We start from the raw sequence: 19,957 nt of genomic DNA, 5'->3' as shown, positions 1-19,957 counted from the left end.
CGCTTGGGCTTTTCCCGAATGAGGCGCACCATGGGGGCCACAAGGGCCGGGGCAGGACGCAGGGAGGAGCTGTGAGGAGCCGGGGAGCAGCCCAGGCTTCCGGCGAGCGGCTGTTGCTTCTGGTTTCTTCCCGCTGCTCACCCGGGGCCCAGCTCGGCAGCCGTCGGGGCTGCAGCAGACGGGACAAACCCCCCAACCCTCGGGTGGGCCGGGGGGATGGAAGCTGCCCTCCTCATCGACGCGGCGTGACTGGGGGTGATTTGGCAGCACTGGGGTCTCCATCCCCGCACCCCGTAGGGGACGGGCTGTTGATTTGTGGGGTGAGCGGCAGCGGTTCCTCCTCTCCCCATCTCCGTGCCCGGAGGGACGTGCCAGGGCTCTGCCCGCCCTCCGATGTCGCCCGGCCCCCGGGCAAACCCAAGCACCCCGGGGTGGGGTGCAGGGGGCCCCGGTTTCCAGCCTTGAGCCTCCTCTTCCTCATCCCTTGGCCCGGCTGGGCCGGCAGGAGGCCGGGACGCAGCCTCGGGGGTGGCATGAGCCGGGGAGGAGGAGGAAGAGGAGGAGGGAGGAAGGCGGGCCGGGTGGGGCCGCAGCTCCCGCTGGTCCCGGGACTCGGCGGCTCCTCTCGGACGCACCATGAGCGGCCCCGGCGGGGAGGCGGGGAGCGGGACCCCCCCGGCGGGGAGCGAGGACACCCCGGTGGGCAGCGGCGACCCCCCGGCACTGCCCGGGAACTACGAGCTGGCCGGCAAGGTGGGAGGTTGCGATAGCGTTGGGCAGATGGACCCCCCAAAGCCCTACAGGGAGTGCATGTTGGGGCTCGCCCACCAGCCCGGAGGAGACTCGGAAGGGTCCGGGTGGGTCCCGGGGGATCCTCGGGGACCGCTCTCTGCCTCCGTTGCCGGGGTCGAGCCCAGGAAACGTCTGCGGGACGGGGAAGGAGGCGGCAGCCCCAGTTGAGCAACCCCACCCTGCCCGCCCCTGCCCCGGGGGGTCTCAGATGTGGGGATGGGGGGTCCTCTCCCCCCTGGAAGGTGGAGATAGGGGGTCCCTGCCCCGGGGGCGAGGGGAGTTCTTGGCCCTTGGTTTGTCCCTCCCCCGAGGTGGTGATGGGGGCCTGGCCCCGGTGCCTCAACTGCAGGAATAGGGCTTTGGGGGCTCTCGGCTTGGTGGGCTGCAGGACCCTCAGGCGGGCACGGCCGAGCTCTGCCTGTCCTGCTCTTCTTCAGGCAAGGGGGGTCCTGGCAGCTGGTGAAGCTGTGCCCCCCATGATACAGAGCAGGGGAAGCAGGACCCCATCCAGCCCATGGCAGCACTCCAAGGACACCGGGGGGGGGGGGTGTGGGGGGGTGGGGCGCAGCAAGTGTGCCCCAGAGCTGAGCCAGCCCAGGGCACCACAGCCCCCTGCAGCCCCCTTGCCCCTGCCAGGCATTGAGGTGGGAACCCCCCTCCCCAAGTGCCCCCCTCTTCCCCAACCCCTCTCAGCCCAGGTCTCCCTGGGGAAGCACCCTCCTCCTCCCAGTGACACAGGAGGGGCATGGGGCCAATTAACCTTTTACCCAAAAAATTTCCTACACAGCCCCAGGCTGAGCCCAGCACCCACGGTGCCAGCCCTGAGAGCTCCTGCTGCCTCACTCCACTGGCTCCCAAAGCTACCACCTTCCCTAAACTGTTTCTATTCCTCTGCCTTTATCCTCTCCACTCTGACTCCTTTCAGTGGGGTGCGATTTTTGACTTTGAGGGAGGAAATCAGTTGCCAGCTTGGTCTGGAGCAAGGTGGAGGCAGAATTAAGTGGTGTTCCCAGCTCAGCTGCACCACGGCCTGGGCTGGTTTGGTGTGTCCCAGGGAAGCATTTGATCAGTAAAGTGAACTGGCAGGAGGCAAAGAATTTCCAGCCCCCAGCTGTGGCTGTGCTGGCCTGTGGGATGTTTTGCTGTGCCATCCCTGCCCAGGATGGGCCACGGCTCCCAGCCTTTGCCTGGCCCTCGTGGATTTGCTTTGCAGGCTCCAGCATCCCCCCAGGGTGGGCTTACAGGGATGGACCTTCTTGCTGGAGTGCTGCTCGCTGCCAGAGATGCAGTCAGGCTCAGGTTAATCATTGCTGGGCAGGAAAGGGCTGCTGCTGGTGAGCCGAGAGGAGCACGGGGTCAGGGCGGTGGGTAAGGCTGTGCTTACAGGGACCAGCATCAATCCTGGGTGCTGCCTGCCTGGGTCTGGTGGTGTCAGAACGATTGGGGAACCGGGCTGAGCCTGTTTGCTTAGCAGGAGGGGAGAAGGTGCTGTGTTTGCTTTGGTGTCTGTGCCAGGCAGGGCACTGGGCACCCGCAGGGCGAGAGTCCCGGACACAGCGGGGTTTGCCCAGGCCATGCATCAGCCCTTGGGCTGGACACACCTGGGCTGCAGGCAAAGAGTGGTTGAAGGTGGCTCCAAGTGTCTGGGAGCTGTGATTGGTTCTCCAGGAACCACCTGTGCTGAGAGATGGCTGAGGCTGGCCAGGGAACATCTCTTCTTGCTATGGTACCTGCCTTCCCAGCAGCTCTCTTCTGCTCTTCCCTTCTCTGGCAGATGGAGGCTGCTCTTGGCTGCACCCTCAGGGGCCCCATCCCACCCCATCCCATCCCAACTCTAGCTTTCACAGGGCTCTCCCAGACCCAGCAAAACCAGCTCTGGGGAAAGAACCAGAAGGACACAAGGGACTGGGGGGAGAGGCTCAGCACCCCTCCCCATCCTGCTGACACCTCTCCCTGCACCCATCTTGCAGGTGATGTTACTTGGAGACTCAGGCGTGGGGAAAACCTGCTTCCTGCTCCAGTTCAAAGATGGAGCCTTTCTCTCCGGGACTTTCATAGCCACCGTGGGCATAGATTTCCGGGTGAGACCACCATGACTGCCAGCCCCTTGCCTCTCCTGACCCACACCTTGGCCAGGATAGGGTGCTAGGAAGGGGGGCAGGTGGTTTCCAGCCTCTGCACCCCAAATAATCTCCCAGCCAGCTGCAGGTGCTTGCTGAAACCTTTCCACCTCTCCCTGGGAGAGCAGTAAGAGACAGAAGAGTCCACTGGAAATGTTCCTTCTCACCTTTAAATCAGCAAAAATGGAGGGTTTAGCCCATCCTGTGGGAGGGGGTGTGTGGTGGGTGGCCACACGCTCCACTGGCCAGGCCAAAGCCAACAGCCTGGGGGGACAAACACCGGTTGCTGCAGTTTTGTGCCTTGAAAGGGCTGTGATGTGCTGCCGAGGAGTGGTTACAGTCGTGGGATCTCCATTTAAATCATCCTGCTGCTCTCTGTCCACCAAATTTCAGCTGCAGGGTTTTGTTTGGAGATGCAGGAGCTGTTTGCAGCATGGGACAGTGTGTTTCAGCAGGCTGGAAGTGACAGGGGGCCCCAGGCAGGCTCTGCTGACACGTGTGGAGTGCGGTCAGCGTTTCCTCTGCCTCTGCTGATCTGGTTTGCTGCTGCCTTTGCTGCCTGGGCTGCTCTTGGCTTGCAGGGGGGTGGAACTGGGGGGTTTATGAGCTGGGGCTGTGGGGAGAGAGCTATGGGTTTGCTTTGGAGGGGTCTCATAGCCTGGCCTTCCAATAAAGTCATGAAAGAAGGAAAATTTGCCACATCCCACTGCTGGGCTGGGTGCTGGTGGCCCCAGGAGTGTTGTCATCTGTGCCTTGTGCAAGTGTCCCCTCCAGCAGCCCATGGCTTGCAGCTGGTGGGTAAATTCCAGAGTCCCTTAGGGCACAGATTTTGTTTTATTCAGCCCATTTTCTCAAACTTGGTCATCTCAACATCAGCCGAATTTCCATGTTAAACAATTCCAGAACCAGGGGCAGGGACTGCTGCAAGCCCAGGACTACCTGGCAGGACCTGGAACAGATCAGTGTCCCTGGGCTTTGTGGGGCAGCCACCATCATTAGCCAGTTCATTAGTGTTGGGAGCCACAGGACAGAGGTGCTGGATGTAGGCACTGGATCCAAAGCAGGCTTGGATCTTGCTGGCCTGTCTCCATCAGAGCCTGATTCTTCTCGTTTCCACCCTGGCATGGGGGGATACTGCACCAGGGGGTCACTGTTGCTGCCCCCCAGCAGGACCAGGGCTTGTAGCAAGGAGGCTTCAATGTCCAGCCCCATGGGCAGCCTGGCTTCACCCCACTGGCCAGGGGAGAGAAGCCAAGGGGCTGGGACACGACTTGCTCCACTTTGGGATGGCCTGGCACCCGTGCCAAGGTGTGCTTTGGGCTGACGAACCTGCTGTCCTTCTCTTCTGCAGAACAAAGTGGTGGCCGTGGATGGCGTGAAGGTGAAGCTGCAGGTGAGCTTTGGGAGGGGGTGAGCATTTCCCAGCCATGCCGCTGGAAAAAGCCCCCTGGGCTGAGCCTGAGTGGGCTGGGAGCCGCAGAGGAGTCCCCAGCCAGGGGGAGGGGTTTTCCCTCCCTGCTCTCACTGGGGCGGCTTCTCGGCAGATCTGGGACACGGCAGGACAGGAGCGTTTCCGCAGCGTCACCCACGCCTACTACAGGGATGCCCAAGGTGGGTTTGAGATCTGGCAGGGACAGGGGAGAGCAGCCGGAGCTCATCCCTGCAGCAGGGAAATGCTTCTGCCTCTTCCCTTCCAGCCCTGCTGCTGCTCTACGATATCACCAGCAAGATGTCCTTCGACAACATCCGTGTGAGTCCCCCTGGGGACTTGGGAGGGTGTTTATCGGGATCGTGGGTGCCCCGCGTGGTTTGTTGGGGGTTTAGGGCAGTTTGCAGCCTTTTTTCATGTAAGCACAGGCTGTTTTGTCCAGATGGAGCCGGCTGGGAGCTCGTCCCCAGGGCACCTGGCCGGGTGCTGCATGGCTGGGTGAGTTTGGTTTAGGGACACGGGGAATGTCTGGAGGGGGAAATGGCAGCTTGGGATGGACATGAGTTCCGCGGAGGCTTGGGCTCTCGCCAGGAGACAGGGCGTTTTCAGGACTGTTTGGCTGTGATGCTGGAATGGCTCCTGTGCCAAAAAACAAAAAGAGCTGTTTTCCCTGTCATTGGGGGGGGGGGGGAGGGGGGGGGGAGGCGTGGGCTGAAAGGAAGGGATCAGGATGCTTCCTGCCCCAACACATTCCTGCTGCTCCACAGGCCTGGCTGACCGAGATCCACGAGTATGCCCAGAAGGACGTGGTCATCATGCTGCTGGGCAATAAGGTGCGAGCAGGATCCTCCTCCATCACACGGTTTGCCGTGCTGTGCCGTGCCAGCCCTGCCCTGCCCTGCCGTGCCAGCCCTGCCCTGCCGTGCCAGCCCTGCCCTGCCGTCCCCATGGCCATGGAGGGATGGGGCTCAGCGGCTGACCTGCCGGCCGGCCGGGTGCACCCTCGACAGTGATCTGCTGCTTTCTGGGCTCAGCCAGGACCAGAGGAGACCCCAGAGGTTTGGGGAGGTCTCGGGAAGCTGGTGTCTCCGGCAGCCAGTGGGGGGCAGCACCAGGCTGAGGCTCCCGGTACGGGATGCTCACCTAGGGTTTGGGTGCACCCCCAGATCTCAGGTAGCTCCAAGTCCCAAATGCTCATACACGTCCCCAGATTCTCTTCTGGGGCCCCAGATGCTCCCAGGTGCCCAACTGGGTACCAGATGTTCCCACGGGACTCGATGCCCCCTGGATCCTGGATGATGCTGGGTACTTGATGCCCAGCAGGGTAGAAGAAACCCCCTGGGTCCTGGATGCAACCCCCACACACACTGAATGCCACCAGATCCCAGATGCTCAACTGATACCAGATTCTCCTCTGGGCACTGGATGTTCCTGGGTCCCTGATGCCCCCAGTTCTTGGCAGCCCCCCATACACCCCACGCCACCCACGTCCCAGATGCCCCCAGGGTACCAGCTGGCCCTGGTACATGGTGACACTTTCCTTCCCTCAGGCCGACGTGAGCAGTGAACGGGCTGTGAGGACAGAGGATGGAGCATCGCTGGCCAGGGTGAGCCATGCCTGGGTCTAACCCAGCTGCAGCCCCACCAGCCAATCACATGTCACTCAGGGTCCCCATGCAGCTGTGCCTTCCCCTCTGCTGGATCCCCAGACCTGCTGGGGTCCAGCACGGCCAGTGAGGCAGCCACTTGCACGTGAAACCTGGGACAAGACAGGGCAGAGACAGCACCTTGTCCCCAAGTCTCAGCCAAGGGATGACTGGGGGTGCAGGGCATGTCTGGGCTGACTGCTGATGGGCTGTGCTGCCCTTGCAGGAGTACGGGGTGCCTTTCATGGAGACCAGTGCCAAGACGGGCATGAACGTGGAGTTGGCCTTCCTGGCCATTGCCAAGTGGGTACCTGGGGGCCAAGGGAGGTGTCCCCTGCAGCCCCCCCACCGCCTGCCCTGGCGCTGGAGGGGCTGGGTGGGTGATGTGGCTCCACCACTGCAGGGAGCTGAAGCAGCGCGCGCTGCAGCCGCCGGACGAGCCCCGCTTCCAGATCCACGACTACATCGAGTCACAGAAGAAGAAATCTGCCTGTTGTGCCTTCGCCTGAGAGCGGCCAGGAGGAGCCGGCAGCCCTGAGGGTGCGGGCAGGGTGGGGGCCCAATACTGTCGTTGAACACCCAAGGGAATAAGGACTCTGAAAAGCCATGAGTGGACAGGACAATACAGCAGAGCGGGGCGTGCACGAGGAGAGACATGGCCCCAGCACCAGCATCCAGGGGCTGGATCCTGCTGCCCTGAGGGGTAATGCCTGGAGCTCACCGTCTGCCACCGGAGGAATAACAGCAGTGGGATGCCTGCCAGCCTGGCCAGTGAGCCCCACTGATACCTCCACACCCGAGCAGGGTGCAGGATACAGCTCTGTGCCTAGCTGAGGGACCCTTGGAACAGCTGGAGGGACTGTGTTGTGTGACATGGCTGAGCCCCTGCACAGCCCCTGGCCCTGTCCTTCCCTGCTCTCAGCACTGCTCTTGTCTAGCTGGAAGTGCCTGATCCAGCCCCTTGTATCCCTGGAGATGCCCTCCAGCCACAGCTCTGCCCCTCTGGAACTGCCCCACGCTTGGCTGTGGCATCTTGCTGCTGTGATTGCTGCTGTTGGCTTTTATGCTCCTGCCATCATGAGGGCAGCAATGTTCCTGTTGTGTCCTGGTTTGGGCTTGGGAAGTGTCTGGCCAAGCCTGCTCCCTGCCCCGGGTGTGAGAAACACAGCTCCCCTGGGAGTGCCTGGGCCACAATTGGGGCATTTGTACACACAGCAATGTGGAAAAACCTTTGTTTCCCCTCTTTTGTAGCCAAAGGAATTAGAGACTTTTTTGTTGTTGTTAAATGAGAAAAGCCTTTTTCTTTTCAGTCCCTCCAGACAAAACCATCTCCGGCCTCCCGCAAGCTGGAGCTGCTGGAGAGGAGATGGCCGTGGTGGCCTGGAGCAGCAGCTGGATGCCAAGGCAGGCTGGGTTTCTCTCCCATCACTGCACATGTAATGCCACTGTTCCTTCGTGCTGCTGGCAAAAAAAAGCAGCTGAAACCCACTCTCTGGAGAGCAGATGCCTGAGATGCTTCAGCCAGCAAATGCTGCTACATTGGCCACTGGCAGGTCCCATGATCCTGCATATCCCTGTGCTCTGCCTGCTGCTGGGTCTCTCTTTGCAAGTTTACAGAATAAAGCTGGGTATTTCTGAGGCTTTGCATCTGCCTGTTTTGTTGTTTTTTATTGTGTGAGAAATCCCTGCCCTGGGTCTGCAACGTGGGAGGCTGCTGAGCACGGCTGCTGCAGAGCAGAGGGGCTGGGGGGGCCCTGGGAGCAGCCGTGGGGAGGGGGAAACACCCACGGCCCCTTCCTCCCTGCCGAGTCTTTCGTTGCACATTTCAGACAGTCCAAAGGTGAGAGGGTAAGTGTAAACATGGCCTGTTAAATTAAAACCAACCTCCTCCCCTGCTGTTCTCATGGTGCGGAGTCCAGCATTCCCCAAATAACTCCGTCTTCCCACCAATGGCATTGCTGCTGCTGCTTGGCTGATGTCTGCAAAAAAAATGCTGGATGGCTTCAACACAAACAGACGTTGGCTCTTTTCTGCTTTCCCCCCTCCAGCCTGAGCTCCCTTCACCTCACGCCCTGCTGGAGGCAGGAGGAGGCAGCTGGGGTTCATGGTGCTGCCCTTCACCCCGCCAGCCCTCGGTGCTGCCGGAGGCTGGTGGACCCAAAAACAGTTCCAGCTGTTTCCTTTGCTGCTGCCATTCTTCCTTATCGCGGTCCTGTGCTCACACCAGCCCTCGTGGAGCTGGGTTTTGTTTCCGTTCCCAAAAAAAGTGTCCCCGCCCTGTGCCCTCCCCTCAAGACACAGCTTGCGGGGCCGCTCGCTTGCCAAGGGGAGGGTCGTGCCGCACCGGTGCCGCAGGCCATGGACCCCCCTCCTGCCTCTGCCACCCTTGTCCTGGACCCTGCTGTGACACGCTTGTCCTGGTTTTCCTCTCCGCCAGCATCTGCCGCTGGCCCCCGTGGGATTCCTCTCTGCCGCCTTTCTCAGGGCCGGGCAGCCGTGGGCAAATGCTCAGCCGAGTGGAGGAAACAAATGAGCCCACCCTCTGCTCCCAGCTCGGCCCCGAGGAGCCAGAGCGTGACAAACCCCCCACCCCCCGCCCCAGCACGTGGGGGGTTTCTCGGCCAATGGGGTCCCCACAGCAGGGCTTCGGTGCAGAGCCACCAGCGAGGGACATGTCCTGTGGCATCCTGCTGCTGTCACCGGGTTCCTCACCCAGCTGTGGCACAGTTAAACGTGATCCCAGCTGCTCAAGGGACCTTTGGCCAGCCTGAACTTCAGCCAAGCCCTGAAGCCTGGTGAGAGACACCAGCGGTAGCTCCATGCCACCTTCTCCATGCCAGTCCCGGAGCTCCACCCAGCCCCTGCAGCCCAGTCTTGCTGCCGCCTTGCTCTGCCCTGGTTGACCCATCACCTTGGATCTCACACCCTCAAAAGCCCCTGCAGCCACTTCTGCTTCCCGGGCGGTGAGCAGAGCATAGGGGGGCTGGGGCAGTCAAAATGCCCCCGGCTTTCCCCTGTCTTCCTATCCTCACTCCCCCCAGCTGCAGGGTGCAGAGCAGAGGTCTGGTCAGAGAAGCAGGGCTGCTCTTTCATTTGCACCCCACATATTTAGCTTTCTTATTTTGCCGGCAAGCACGGCCTCCTCCTGTGTTGCTTTCCCACGCAGTTTCAGTTTGGGGTATTTATTTCCCTTTTGAAGATCGGGACATCTCTACAACCCTCTACCTCGGAGCAGCACCCAGGCTCGCAGTGTCGCTCAAGGCCCGGGCAAGGGAACAGGGAGGATGGGCTCCGAGAGGCTGAGGCTGCGCCCCGGGACAAGTGGAGAGACGGGGGAGCCCCCCGCCAGCCTCCAGCCACCGTCGGGGCTACCTGCGGTGCCCCCGGGGGTGCAGAGCAGAGGCAGGGCGGGCAGGGAGAGGCGGAGGTGGCCTCGGAGGAGGGGTGAGGCCCTGAGGGGGGACCCGTCCGGCCCCACGGGGGGAGCGATCGACGAGACCCCCAGGACGCCGCGCCCGGGACGCCCCGGCGAGGGGAGTTCATTTGCATAACCACACCCTTAGCCCACATAACCACGCCTACTCACTTGCATAGCGGCGCCCAATCAATCTCCTTATTTGGACGGTTTCGCTCCGCCCCCGCTCGCTGATTGGCGGGCGGTCTCCCCGCGCCCCGCCCCGGCTATAAGACGGGCGGGCGGGGGCACATCGCGCAGAGGCGCCGGTGCGGGCGGGGGGGACGGTCCCGCCGCCGCCATGAGCAGCAGCGCGGGCCCCGCGACGCGGCTCTGCCGCCTGGAGCGGGGACCGGATGGCTACGGCTTCCACCTGCACGGCGAGAAGGGCAAGCCGGGCCAGTTCATCCGGCTGGTGGAGGCGGGTTCACCGGCCGAGCGCTCGGGGCTGCGGGCCGGCGACCGGCTGCTGGAGGTGGACGGCGAGAACGTGGAGCGGGAGAGCCACCAGCAGGTGGTGGAGCGAATCCGTGCCGCCGCCGGGGTTGTCAGCCTCCTCGTCGTGGACCCGGTGGCCGACGAGCAGCTGCAGAAGCAGGGAGGGGCGGGTATCGAGCCCCCCGTGGCCCCGGAGCCGGCGGAGCCCGTCGCGGCGCGGGAACCCAGCGGCGGCCGGCGGGTAAATGAGCGAGCGGGGAGCGGGGCCGCGGCTGAGCTCAGGGGATTAAGAGTTTTCAGGGCGACGGGGTTGGTGTCCGAAGGGTGGTCGGGACCCCCCGGTCGTCGCCTTCCAGCTGAGCGAGCGGGCGCAGCAGCCACCGCGTCCCCCCTGGCTCCGCCTGCGGTTTCGCTCTCTGTTCTTTTTCGCTTTGCCTTAAGCACCGCTCCCCAGGAGCACCGGGCCCCGCCGCGAACTGCTGCTTATTTTATTTTATTTGACTTAATTTGTTTCTGTACCAGCCGTGCTGAGTGGCGAGTGGAGACAGGTGGGTTCATGGGGCTGTTCAGACCCGTGACCGGGCAGCTTGTCGTGTCCCGGAGCCCTTCGGCTCCTCCTTGTGCTGCAGGGCCGGTAAAACGGGGTGTGAAAAGCAACAGGGAGCGAGGGCGGTTGGCGAGCTTCGACGTGCAGGTGAGAGGATTAACGCACTGGTATGAATCAGCTCCAAAATACAAGGAAAAAGCTGTGGCAGAGGGTGTTTCTTGGGAGTTGTGACTCCAGGTGTTGGCAGTCACTCGTGCACTGAGCGTGTCTGGTCTCCGCGGTGGAGCGGGGGTGGTGGAGCCCTTCCTTGGCGGGGGGTGGGGGCTGATCCTGTCTGTCTGTCCCTGCATACAGACACTAGTTCAGGAATGTTGGCCTTAAACGGTGCGTGGGAGCCAGCAGTTGCACAAACAAAGTGATGTAGAAAGGTGAGGAATTGAGAAATAGCTGACCTTTCCTGGCCAGAGCTGTTCCTAAGAGACCGGGCTGCCGGAAATAATTCTCCTTTTTATTTACCCAGCAAAAACCTGTGTTTGTTGTTACAACAGAAACGTGGATGATCTTCCTGGGAAGCAGGTTCCCGTTGTTCCCTGGGGTGGGGAACCTTCTGGGTAGTTCATGTGACCTGCTCCCTGTTGTTGAGTGGTGGGACAGGCTGAGTCCCAGGTCCTCCTGGTGCTGGTGAAGAGTTGGTGTCAAGGGGCATTCCCAGTGTTGATGCTGAGCCCCAGGTGGACTTTGGTGCCTTGCTGAGCTGCTGTCATGCAGAGTTTTGCTGAGGATCAGGTGTTTTTATTAGCTGTCTCCTGTTGGACTTTAGCCCAGTGCTGGCAACCCCATTAACCCTGGTTGGGCCGATCCACTGCAGGACACTGGTCTCATTCCTGCCTAGCCCAAGCACTGCTTTGGCACCTCCCTGGTGGGGCTGTTCAGGTGGGAACAAGAAGCCTCTGCTCCTGTCACTGTCCTGCTTCCTCCCTGTCCCCAGTGGCATCCCTGGTCCCTTGGGTTTGGCCCTGTGCCCAGGCTACAGTGCATATCCTGCCCTATGTCACAGGGCCAGCAAGACCGTCTGTGCTGTGTGTTCTGCTCGGAAATCTCTCCGTGGGCTTGGGAAAAATAAACGGAACATAATTAATGCAGCTCAGGCCAGTCACCTGTCAGGCCTGGAGGGCTGAGGATGTGCAGTCCCCAAGGGGGACAGAGCCCTGGCAGATCACAGGATGGCTGGCTGCTCCTGGGGGCTGTGCTGGCCAGAGCAGTGCAGAGCTGGAGCTGCCCCACGGGCTGGGGGGTGTCAGCCCTGGCTGGAGATGCCTCACGGGCTGGGGAGGTCAGGCCCGGCTGGAGATGTCCCGGAGTCTTGGGGGGTAAGCTCTGGGTGCAGCAGGTACATCTCCCGCAGGCGATTTCTCTCGGTACAGGAGCAGGAAGTGGGCGGGTGCGTCGCTGCACGGCCCCAGATGGTTTCTCAACAGGTAGCAGGAAATCTTGTGGTTGGGGGCAGGGCCCAGTGCTCAGGGCAAGGGGCCAAAGACCAGTAGGTTTGGAGACATCGCCCCCAGGACGCCCACTGAGTAGGGTGGGAAGATGCCGGGTGGGATGCCGAGCCAAGCCGGAGCGGGCAGAAAGGGATTTCTCTCCAGCAAGCTGGGAACACACTGGTGTGCCTGTTCTCTGGCTGCTGGCGGGCAGCTGATGCCTGCTGTCCCATCCCCCCACAGCCCCATCCCAGCCCCACGGGCTGGCGGGATTCCCCCGGGGGATTTGCATTTGTCTGAGTCTTGTTTGCTTTATTGGGCTGGACTTGCCTTTATTTGCTTAACGAGCACTGGAGACGCTGCTGGGAGAGCCAACCTGCAGAACCCGCACCCTGCCTGGGCACCTTTGGGCAGGATCCAACCTCTCTCCAAACCCTGCTGCGTTCTGCAGGGTTGGGACCACCCTGTTCTGGGGGGCTTGGACACCCCCCGCGGCTCCCGGTGCTGTGCATGGGCCAAGGAGGCTTTTTTTTTTTGGGAGGGGGGGTCATCATGGGCTCCCTTCTCATTCCTACAAACCCTTGGGTGTGCAGATTCCCCCGATGCTGGGGGGTGGTTTTGAGCCTCCCTGTTGGTAGCTGGGGTGCTGATCCCTCACCCCTCCTGCTGTGTGCAGAGCCAGCGAGGTGACGGTTTGACACCCCCGGGGCCCTGCGCTGCGGGGACTGTCCCCAGCGCTCAGCAGGGAGCCCTGGCAGCTCGTCCTCCCCCCGCCTGCGTTTCCGGAGGCTTCAGCTGCTGGGGTGTGTCTTGAGAAAGTTTGGTGCAAACCACACGTCGATAGCGGGGCAGCACCGGCAGCTGCCAGCCCAGCACCCTGGCACAGGCCACGGCTGCTTTTACCAAGGCAGGGCTTTTCCTGCAGGCCCTGGGCTTCCCTTTTGCAAACTTAATGTTAAATTGCAGCCCTCCCTGACAGCAAAGCTCCTTGTAAAACCCGAGTGAGCCTCCCAGGGCTGGGTGTCAGGGTATAACAGGGAGCACACACACCCCCATTTGGGAGCATTGCAGTGGGGGTAGTTGGTGTCTAATTAGGAAATGAATTAAATTTCCTCTCAAGGCAGCTGCATGAAAAGCAGCTCCAGTCAAACGGGACGTGACAGGGATGCTGTGAGGAGGCTGCTTTGCATCCCCTTTGTATGAAGCCCAAATGTGTGCGCCAGATTTCAGGATCCGTGTGAATTTGCTGGCCTGGGTGTCCTCAGAGCCGCTGTGTTTTGCTTTGAGTAACCGGGAATGCTGCTGCTGACTGGCTTGTTGCTGCTTGTAGGGCTGCAGGGAGTTTCCTGGGACTTGTGACTTTAAAATCTGCCCTGAAATTGCTGTTGTGGGGGGCTGGGAGCCAGGGAGTAGCACACGGTGTGTTTGGGGTCCCTGGGGCTGCTGGGCTGCTGGTGGGTGGCTGAAGGTGCTGGGGAGGGATGGACCTGAATGCTCCTGGAGGGAGAAGGGTCCAGAGGTGCCCCAAGTGCTGTTTCAGGACAGGAACAGGGATGTGATACCACTGAGTTCCCCATCCCAAGTGAGTATCTCTGTGGGCAGCTGTCCCTCTGTCACCCCTGGGTGCAGAGGAGAGGGGTGGCACGTGATGCCTGTGCTGGGGGCCAAGTCCAGCTTCCCCTACCACTCTCCCCACTGGAGGTTGTAATTGCTCCTAACAAGGCTCTGGGGCTAATCCCTGCTCCAGCACGGTGGGAGGGCTGCTGGCATTGGAGGAGAGGATGTGAAAGCTTATAGAAATTAGGAGCATTTCCGTTCTCCTGCTGTCTAGCTTCCTGCCCCACAGCTGTGGGGCTTCTCTGCATCCCTGGTGTTGACCCAAGGTCTCAGATCCCTTCAGGCCAGGGGGGCTTTGGGGCTGGGTGCTCACCCCGTGGACAGGCAGGATATGGCTGCTGGAGTATCGGATGCATTTGTTTTTCTCTCGAGGAGGCAGAACGGTGCTTGCCTGCAGGATTTCTCCTGGGGAGAAATTACAAGGGATTTGGGGAGGGTGAAGTCAGCCTGGGCTGCTGGGCTGCAGGAGCTGTCAGCCACTGGTGTGGGGGTGCTGGGGGAATGGGTCATGGCTTGGCTGGGGTGCCCCTGCACTAGGAACTCCTGCTTTTGCTGTGGCTGCCAATGAGGTCTTGGAGCCTGCCTCAATGCCATGACCTGCCCTGAGGCATCAGCCCATCCTGCTGGGCTATTCCCCCCACTACAATCTCCTGAATTCATGGCCGCAGTGTCTCGAGGAGCCCGGGCTGCCGGGGTTGTGTTGGTGTGGGTGGAAATGAAGTTCTCCCTCCTCCTCTTCCTGGCCCGGGAGCGCTGCCAGCGCCGCTTGCCCCGGGTGCTCCCTCGGGCTTTGTCCTGAGCTATCGGTGTGGAGCAACCCCGTGGTGCTGCCAAGGGCACCGGGAGCGTGGGTGCTTGCAGAGCCTGAGCCCCCTCCCCGGGCCAGGGCAGGGACCCAGGGGGGTGTTGTTTTCCTCCAGGCTCCACCAGTTCCTGCTGTTGGGTCTTCTTTTGGCTCTCCCCTGTCCCCTCCCACTCACTGGGGATTGCTGCCTGGGTGGAGGGGTTGGTTGCAGCAGCCTGGGCACCCTGTGAACCTGCTGTCACCCGGGTGCAGGAACCAGGGCAGAGCTGCAGTCCCCTGGCACAGGGTGGGACTGAGGGCTGGCTGGCGTGAAATCACAGTCTTCCAGTCCTCCACCCAGCTCAAAAACCTACTGACAGTCTGTGGAGGAGACTCCACCAGCTTGTCAGGGTGGAGCAGGTCCTGTGTGATTGCCATTGCTGAGGTGTCCTGGGCTCACCCTCTCTTCCCAGTGGAGCAGCTGGGTGCCTCCCTCCCTGGGGCGTTGGCGAGCGGTGCCAGGGCAGCAGCCAGCCTTGACCTGCAGGAAGATGTGCAAGAGGACATGGTTTTATCACAGCATTGGGCTCAGCGATTGTAAGTGTGTCACCCTGGCCAATGCAGAGCCCTGTGCCACTGTGGTGCTGCCACATGTGGGGTGCCAGCACTCTGAAGGCTTGGTGTTCCTGGCAGGGGACAAAGGGAGTTACATGGCGAGACGGGGACATGTGGTACAGGGGGTAGAAGGGCAGCACAGTGTGGATATGGTTGGGGAAATTCCTGCAGGGCATGTCCCCAGTGATGCTGTGGGTACCAAAGGAGAGCAAACAGTCTCAGAAAAAGGAATTACTATGAAACCTGCTCAGTAAGGAATATTTAATAGAATCAGTGAATCGTAAAATAGTTAGGGTTGGAGGGGACCTTGTGCAGCTCAGCTGCTGGGAGAACCCTACCGAATCCCAGGAGCTGGTGGTCAGGGCAGGATCAAACATTTCATATATAAATATGTAGAAGTGGTGTTTGGGTGCTGGGGTTGGAGTCCTTCTCCTGACCATGCAGCATGCAGGTGGCTGGTCCATGGCCCCTGATTCTTCTGATGCTTCCTGGGCATCCCACTGCCCCCTTGGAGAGCACAGGCAGCTCCTGTTTGCCAGACTCCTGGGGATGCTCCTGCTTCCTGTGCTGCAGCCGTGTGGGGAATTGCACTGTTAGTGGACTTGTGGGGCCAGGATTGCCCCCACTGGCTTCCCTGGCTCTGGGTGCTGGCAGACCCACACGTCAGGGTGAAACTGGGTGCAGAAAAGCTGGGTGTTGCCTCCCGGAGAGATGGACATCCCACGTTGTGCTGCCCTGGTCAGGCTGGTTTCTGTTTTGCAGTCACAGAGGGTCATGCTGGGCTGTTGGGGTGTGCTTTGGTATCCTGGCTGCTCTGTCTGGCTCTGTGCTCAAACTTCTTGCGTCCCTTCCCTGCTCAGCTGGCGTGGGGGGGTCCCACTAGTCCTACCACTGGATTTGCTGTGGAGGAGGGCGGAAGCTTGTGAGGGGGTGATGGAAGGGATCTGCAGCCGTGGCTGAGGCAGCACTGGTGGCAAAGGCTTCCTGGGTGGAATGGGGTGGGAAGGGGGTGCTTCCCAGCCAGCCTGGGCTGCATTTCCTCCTTGCAGAGGAAATTGCAGTTGCAATCCTGTTCCCAAAAGGAAGAGCGTGGTCTGGGAACACACATAATAACATGTTTCCTTAATGTTTTGCTGCAATTAGGCTGCCCTGCACCTAAGTAATCGACTAGAGCCCGAGTTCACAGGGTGTTTCAGCCCCTGTGTCCCAGCTGGAGGTGTCTGTGGATGCAGGTGGCCACCCAAGGATGATGTCCCGGCCACCCAAGCAGCTGTACCGTGGTCCTTGTGCTGTCCCTGGGTGCTGTCCCGGAGCAGCTTTCCCACAGGCCATTCCCATTGCAGGAGGAGCTGCGCCCAAGGCTGTGCCACATGAAGAAGGGCCCCAATGGCTACGGCTTCAACCTGCACAGCGACAAGAGCCGCCCGGGGCAGTACGTCCGCGCCATCGACCCCGACTCGCCAGCCGAGGCAGCAGGGCTGGCCCCCCAGGACCGAATCATCCAGGTATGCTGGGGCAGGAGAGTGTGTGGGGGGGTGTCTCCCCAAAAAGCTTGGTGCTCCCTCACATCCCAGAGGTGCCCTTTGCTGGGATGGTGTGTGGTGTTCCCCGTGCCCCTAGTGACTCATGGCACAGCCGCCCGGTCCCCACCCAGGGGTGCAGCCGGGTGGGTGACAGGGAGAGGCACTGCAGAGGGCTGGGGCTGAGCACTAATGCGTTGGCTGTGGGTGAAGCAGCAGGAGTGCTGTCCCCTGCTTTTGTAGCAGGAGTGTCCCTGGGTTGTCCCTGGGGTGGGGCAGGCTGAGGACAAGGTATGTGGTGGCCCCAGCCCTGCTGCTGGCTGTGACAGAGATGGGGACAGGGACAGAGCTTGTGCCAAGTGGGATTATGACCCATGAGGACAACGACCAGCTGAGCTCTGACCCGCTGCTCACCAGGGTTTGGGGCTGCCACCTCCTCTGAGGAGAAGCTTTGGGGCCTCTGGGGACCATGCCATGGCACGAGGGCTTTGTGCCTGTGCTGCCCATCTCCTGCCAGGTCCCTGCCCTGCAGGGTGCTCCCTGCCAGCTTTGTCCATGCCATCCTGTGCTAATCACTCAGAGGAAAATCTGCTTTTAATGAGGTTTTGCTGCCTTCACCACTAATCCCTGCAAGGCTGCAGGTACCTGCAGGGCCTGTGGGGTGGCTGTGCTGGGGCTGTGACTGGTACCAGGGCTGGTACCTGATCTTTCCATGGAGCTTCTGAGGGGCAGATGTCCCCTAGCCCCAGTGGTGACATGGTGCTGTGCCTGCAGGTCAATGGGGTGTGCATGGAGGGCAAGCAGCACGCTGATGTGGTGGCAGCCATTAAGGCAGGTGGCGACGAGACTACACTGCTGGTGGTGGATGTCCTCACAGATGAGTTCTTCAAGAAGTGCAAGGTGGTGCCCTCAGAGGAACACCTGACAGGTGGGCTGGGGGCTGTGCTGCAGGGAGGGGGGTTTGTGTCACCTCTGTCAGCTCTGTGTCACATTGTCACCAAAGCTGGGGGTGCTGGAGGAGTCCCCAAGCCCTGGGAGGAGGTGTAGTTTCATCACCCCAGGGCTAAGCAGGGTCACTTGGCTTTGGCATCTCAGTGGTGGGGCTGACGTGGGCTCTGTGGGAGGCAGGTTTATGGCCCTGGTTGCACTTTGGCAGGGTTTATGGCTTGGGGAGTGAACAGGCAGCACCTGCACTTTGCTCTCCTCTGCAACCTTGGCTCAGCCATGGCCCCCTCCCTGCTGTCACAGTGGTCCCTGGGAGGATGGGGGTGGTCTCATGTCATCGCTGTTGTCACAGGGATGTACCTGGTCCCCCACAGCATCTCCCTGTGCTGCAGGGCTGGCTGTGAGGGGTGGGTTAAAAATGTGAGACCCAGCCAGGTTTTGGGCAGTACTGGGTGAGCACTGGCCACGGTAGGGCTTTACCAGGCACTGCTGTGCCCACTGGTGAGGGGACAGAGCAAATGTGTCCTCACCCAGCACCCATGTCCTCGCCCTGCAGGTCCCTTGCCAGAACCAGTTGCCAATGGCGATATCGAGAAGGTAAGAGAACCTCTTGCTTTTCATCCCCTCTAAGCCCATCTCGGGGCCCTGCCTGTTTGGGTGTCCCTCTGACCACGGGTGGGTGGTGCCACTGGGGACTGTGAAGCTCCCAGGCTGTCACACAAGAGCAGGTGCTACCAGGAAGGGGATCAGGAGCTGGTGTCTCCCAGGAAGGAGTTTGCTTGTGGGGCTGAGTGTTAAAGGGGTGGCTGCAAAGCTGCCTCTTTCCTCCATCCTCATGATGCTGCTGGGCTGGAATTCCTTGTGCTGCTGCAGGGAAGTAGCATCCAGCCCTGCAGCCACCATCATCCTCCCCATAAAGCTGGAGCAGTCAGGCTGGGCTTTAATCCTTCCCCACTCCGGATGGGCAGCGCTGGAGGTATTTATAAGCCTGGAGCTCGCAGGGGATTATGTGTGGGGAGGATGGATTTTGTAGCCCCCCCCCCATGCGGAAATCAAAACTCCAGGGCTGGAGCTGCTCTTCTCATGCTCACTCCCTTGCTCCACCCCCCAGGAAAACGGCGGAGAGTTGAGGTCCAACTCGGTGTCTGAGAGCCCGTCCAGTCCTACACCACTGGCCATGTCCCCCGTCTCCAGCGACACTCACAGCAAGGTAGGGCTGGAGATGCTGGAGGGAGGTGGCAGCTGGAGAGCGGGGTCTGGGCTGACCACGGGGGCTGTCCTGGGGGTCACAGTGGGGTTGATGCAGCCTCTCTCCCCCCAGGCTGACACACAGGAGGGTGACAAGCGCCATTCAGCACCCGGCTCCCTCCTGGACCTCGACATCCCGCTGGCAGTGGCCAAGGAGCGGGCGCACCAGAAGCGCACCAGCAAGCGAGCACCCCAGATGGACTGGAGCAAGAAAAATGAACTGTTCAGTAACCTGTGAAGGACCCAGGGGGGGGAGAGAGGGTCCACCAGCCCCCCCTGGCCTCACACCCACTTCTCCTGCATCCCCCTCCTCCCCACTGTGGGCCCCTGCTGGGGATGTGGGGCTGCTCCCCAAGGGTGTGGGGCTCAGTGGCCAGTGAACATCACCATAGTGGGGGCCCAGGTGGTGGTTTTAGGCTAGAAAGAGCTGGGGTGGTGCTGGGGTCTGACCTCCTTGAGCCTGTCCCCAGGGTGCTCCTGCAGCCCTGCCTTGAAGACCTGCACACCCCAGTAGGCAGAAGCTGGGGTTTGGGGAGGATTGGCTATTTGAGGTGGTCCAATGACCAACACTTCTGATCCCTGCTGTTCCCTGCTTCTTCCCCCACCCCAAAACCCATCTCTTTTTGAGTCCCACCCCGACTGCCCTTTAACTGCAAAACTCAAGGCTTTTAGTTACTTTTAGCAAAACCCCACCTGCCCAGCCACCAACCACAGGGATTCCTCCCCAGGGTGTTTGTCCCTGCCTGGCAAGCTCCGTCCATGATGACCCTGTCCGTCCCTTCACCTCCCTGGGTCCCAGTGCAAGGAGGGACACAGGTGCCTCACACAGCAGGGACTCCCCAGCACCCTGCCCCTGGGGCTGTTGTGGGAGAGGAGAGGGTGTCTGGAGCCAGCACAGCAAGCAATAATTATCTCCTTTGCTCCCACTCACTCCTGCAGACAGAGCCGATCAGGGTTTGAATCCGACACTGTTTAATTTAAAGGTTTCTCAATAGACTGTTGTTTTTTTCCAAAATAAGAGTTTTCCAATCACACTGTTTATATTTTTTTTAATGTATTTTGTGGAAATTCTTCCTGTGGATGTTTTGTGTTTTGCAATTGGGTGTTGTCATACTGTCCAGCTCAAGAGAAATTCTGTTTACTGGAATAAACCTTCCTGACTTCACATGTCCGGGTTAAGGCTAAATCCTTCTGAAGCCCAGGATGTGCAGGGGTTTGTTGGGGTCCCCTGTGCTGCTGGGGATGGGGGAAGAAGCAGGGAAGGCTCCCAGTGGCCACTGGGGCTAGTGTGGGTGCCCTCTGACACCCACTGATCCAGGCT

General features: G+C 60.8%; 2 protein-coding genes across 4 annotated transcripts; both read left to right on the top strand.

Annotated features, from left to right (window-relative positions):
* The first annotated feature begins 612 nt into the window (after positions 1–612).
* Positions 613–7,620, top strand: RAB37 (RAB37, member RAS oncogene family). Of its 3 annotated transcripts, XM_051635112.1 has the most exons (9): positions 613–753; positions 2,763–2,873; positions 4,264–4,305; positions 4,457–4,523; positions 4,610–4,662; positions 5,109–5,174; positions 5,892–5,948; positions 6,214–6,290; positions 6,391–7,620. In XM_051635112.1, exons 1-9 carry the CDS (start codon positions 637–639, stop codon positions 6,494–6,496), a joined length of 696 nt encoding a protein of 231 aa, XP_051491072.1. In that variant the 5' UTR covers positions 613–636; the 3' UTR covers positions 6,497–7,620. The 3 variants fall into 3 exon arrangements, with proteins under 3 accessions (XP_051491072.1, XP_051491075.1, XP_051491074.1); XM_051635115.1 differs by lacking the exon at positions 2,763–2,873; XM_051635114.1 differs by lacking the exon at positions 6,214–6,290.
* Positions 7,621–9,712: 2,092 nt separating this feature from the next.
* Positions 9,713–19,801, top strand: NHERF1 (NHERF family PDZ scaffold protein 1). Its single transcript, XM_051634807.1, has 6 exons — positions 9,713–10,120; positions 16,267–16,428; positions 17,218–17,371; positions 17,945–17,985; positions 18,500–18,598; positions 18,710–19,801. Exons 1-6 carry the CDS (start codon positions 9,743–9,745, stop codon positions 18,872–18,874), a joined length of 999 nt encoding a protein of 332 aa, XP_051490767.1. The 5' UTR covers positions 9,713–9,742; the 3' UTR covers positions 18,875–19,801.
* The last annotated feature ends 156 nt before the right edge of the window (positions 19,802–19,957 follow it).

The sequence above is a fragment of the Apus apus genome, chromosome 17, assembly GCF_020740795.1.
Source record: "Apus apus isolate bApuApu2 chromosome 17, bApuApu2.pri.cur, whole genome shotgun sequence".
Classification (NCBI taxonomy): domain Eukaryota; kingdom Metazoa; phylum Chordata; class Aves; order Apodiformes; family Apodidae; genus Apus; species Apus apus.
The sequence above is the reverse complement of the archived record's forward strand: the minus strand, read 5'-3'. Positions and strand labels throughout refer to the sequence as shown.

Excerpts from the sequence above, each read along its gene's own strand:
- NHERF1 (XM_051634807.1), top strand. The coding sequence starts at position 9,743 with ATGAGCAGCAGCGCGGGCCCCGCGACGCGGCTCTGCCGCCTGGAGCGG. Across the intron at positions 16,429-17,217 it reads CCCAGGACCGAATCATCCAG|GTCAATGGGGTGTGCATGGA; the intron begins GTATGCTGGGGC and ends CTGTGCCTGCAG. Across the intron at positions 17,372-17,944 it reads CTCAGAGGAACACCTGACAG|GTCCCTTGCCAGAACCAGTT; the intron begins GTGGGCTGGGGG and ends CTCGCCCTGCAG.
- RAB37 (XM_051635112.1), top strand. The coding sequence starts at position 637 with ATGAGCGGCCCCGGCGGGGAGGCGGGGAGCGGGACCCCCCCGGCGGGG. Across the intron at positions 4,306-4,456 it reads GCGTGAAGGTGAAGCTGCAG|ATCTGGGACACGGCAGGACA; the intron begins GTGAGCTTTGGG and ends GCTTCTCGGCAG. Across the intron at positions 5,175-5,891 it reads TCATGCTGCTGGGCAATAAG|GCCGACGTGAGCAGTGAACG; the intron begins GTGCGAGCAGGA and ends TCCTTCCCTCAG.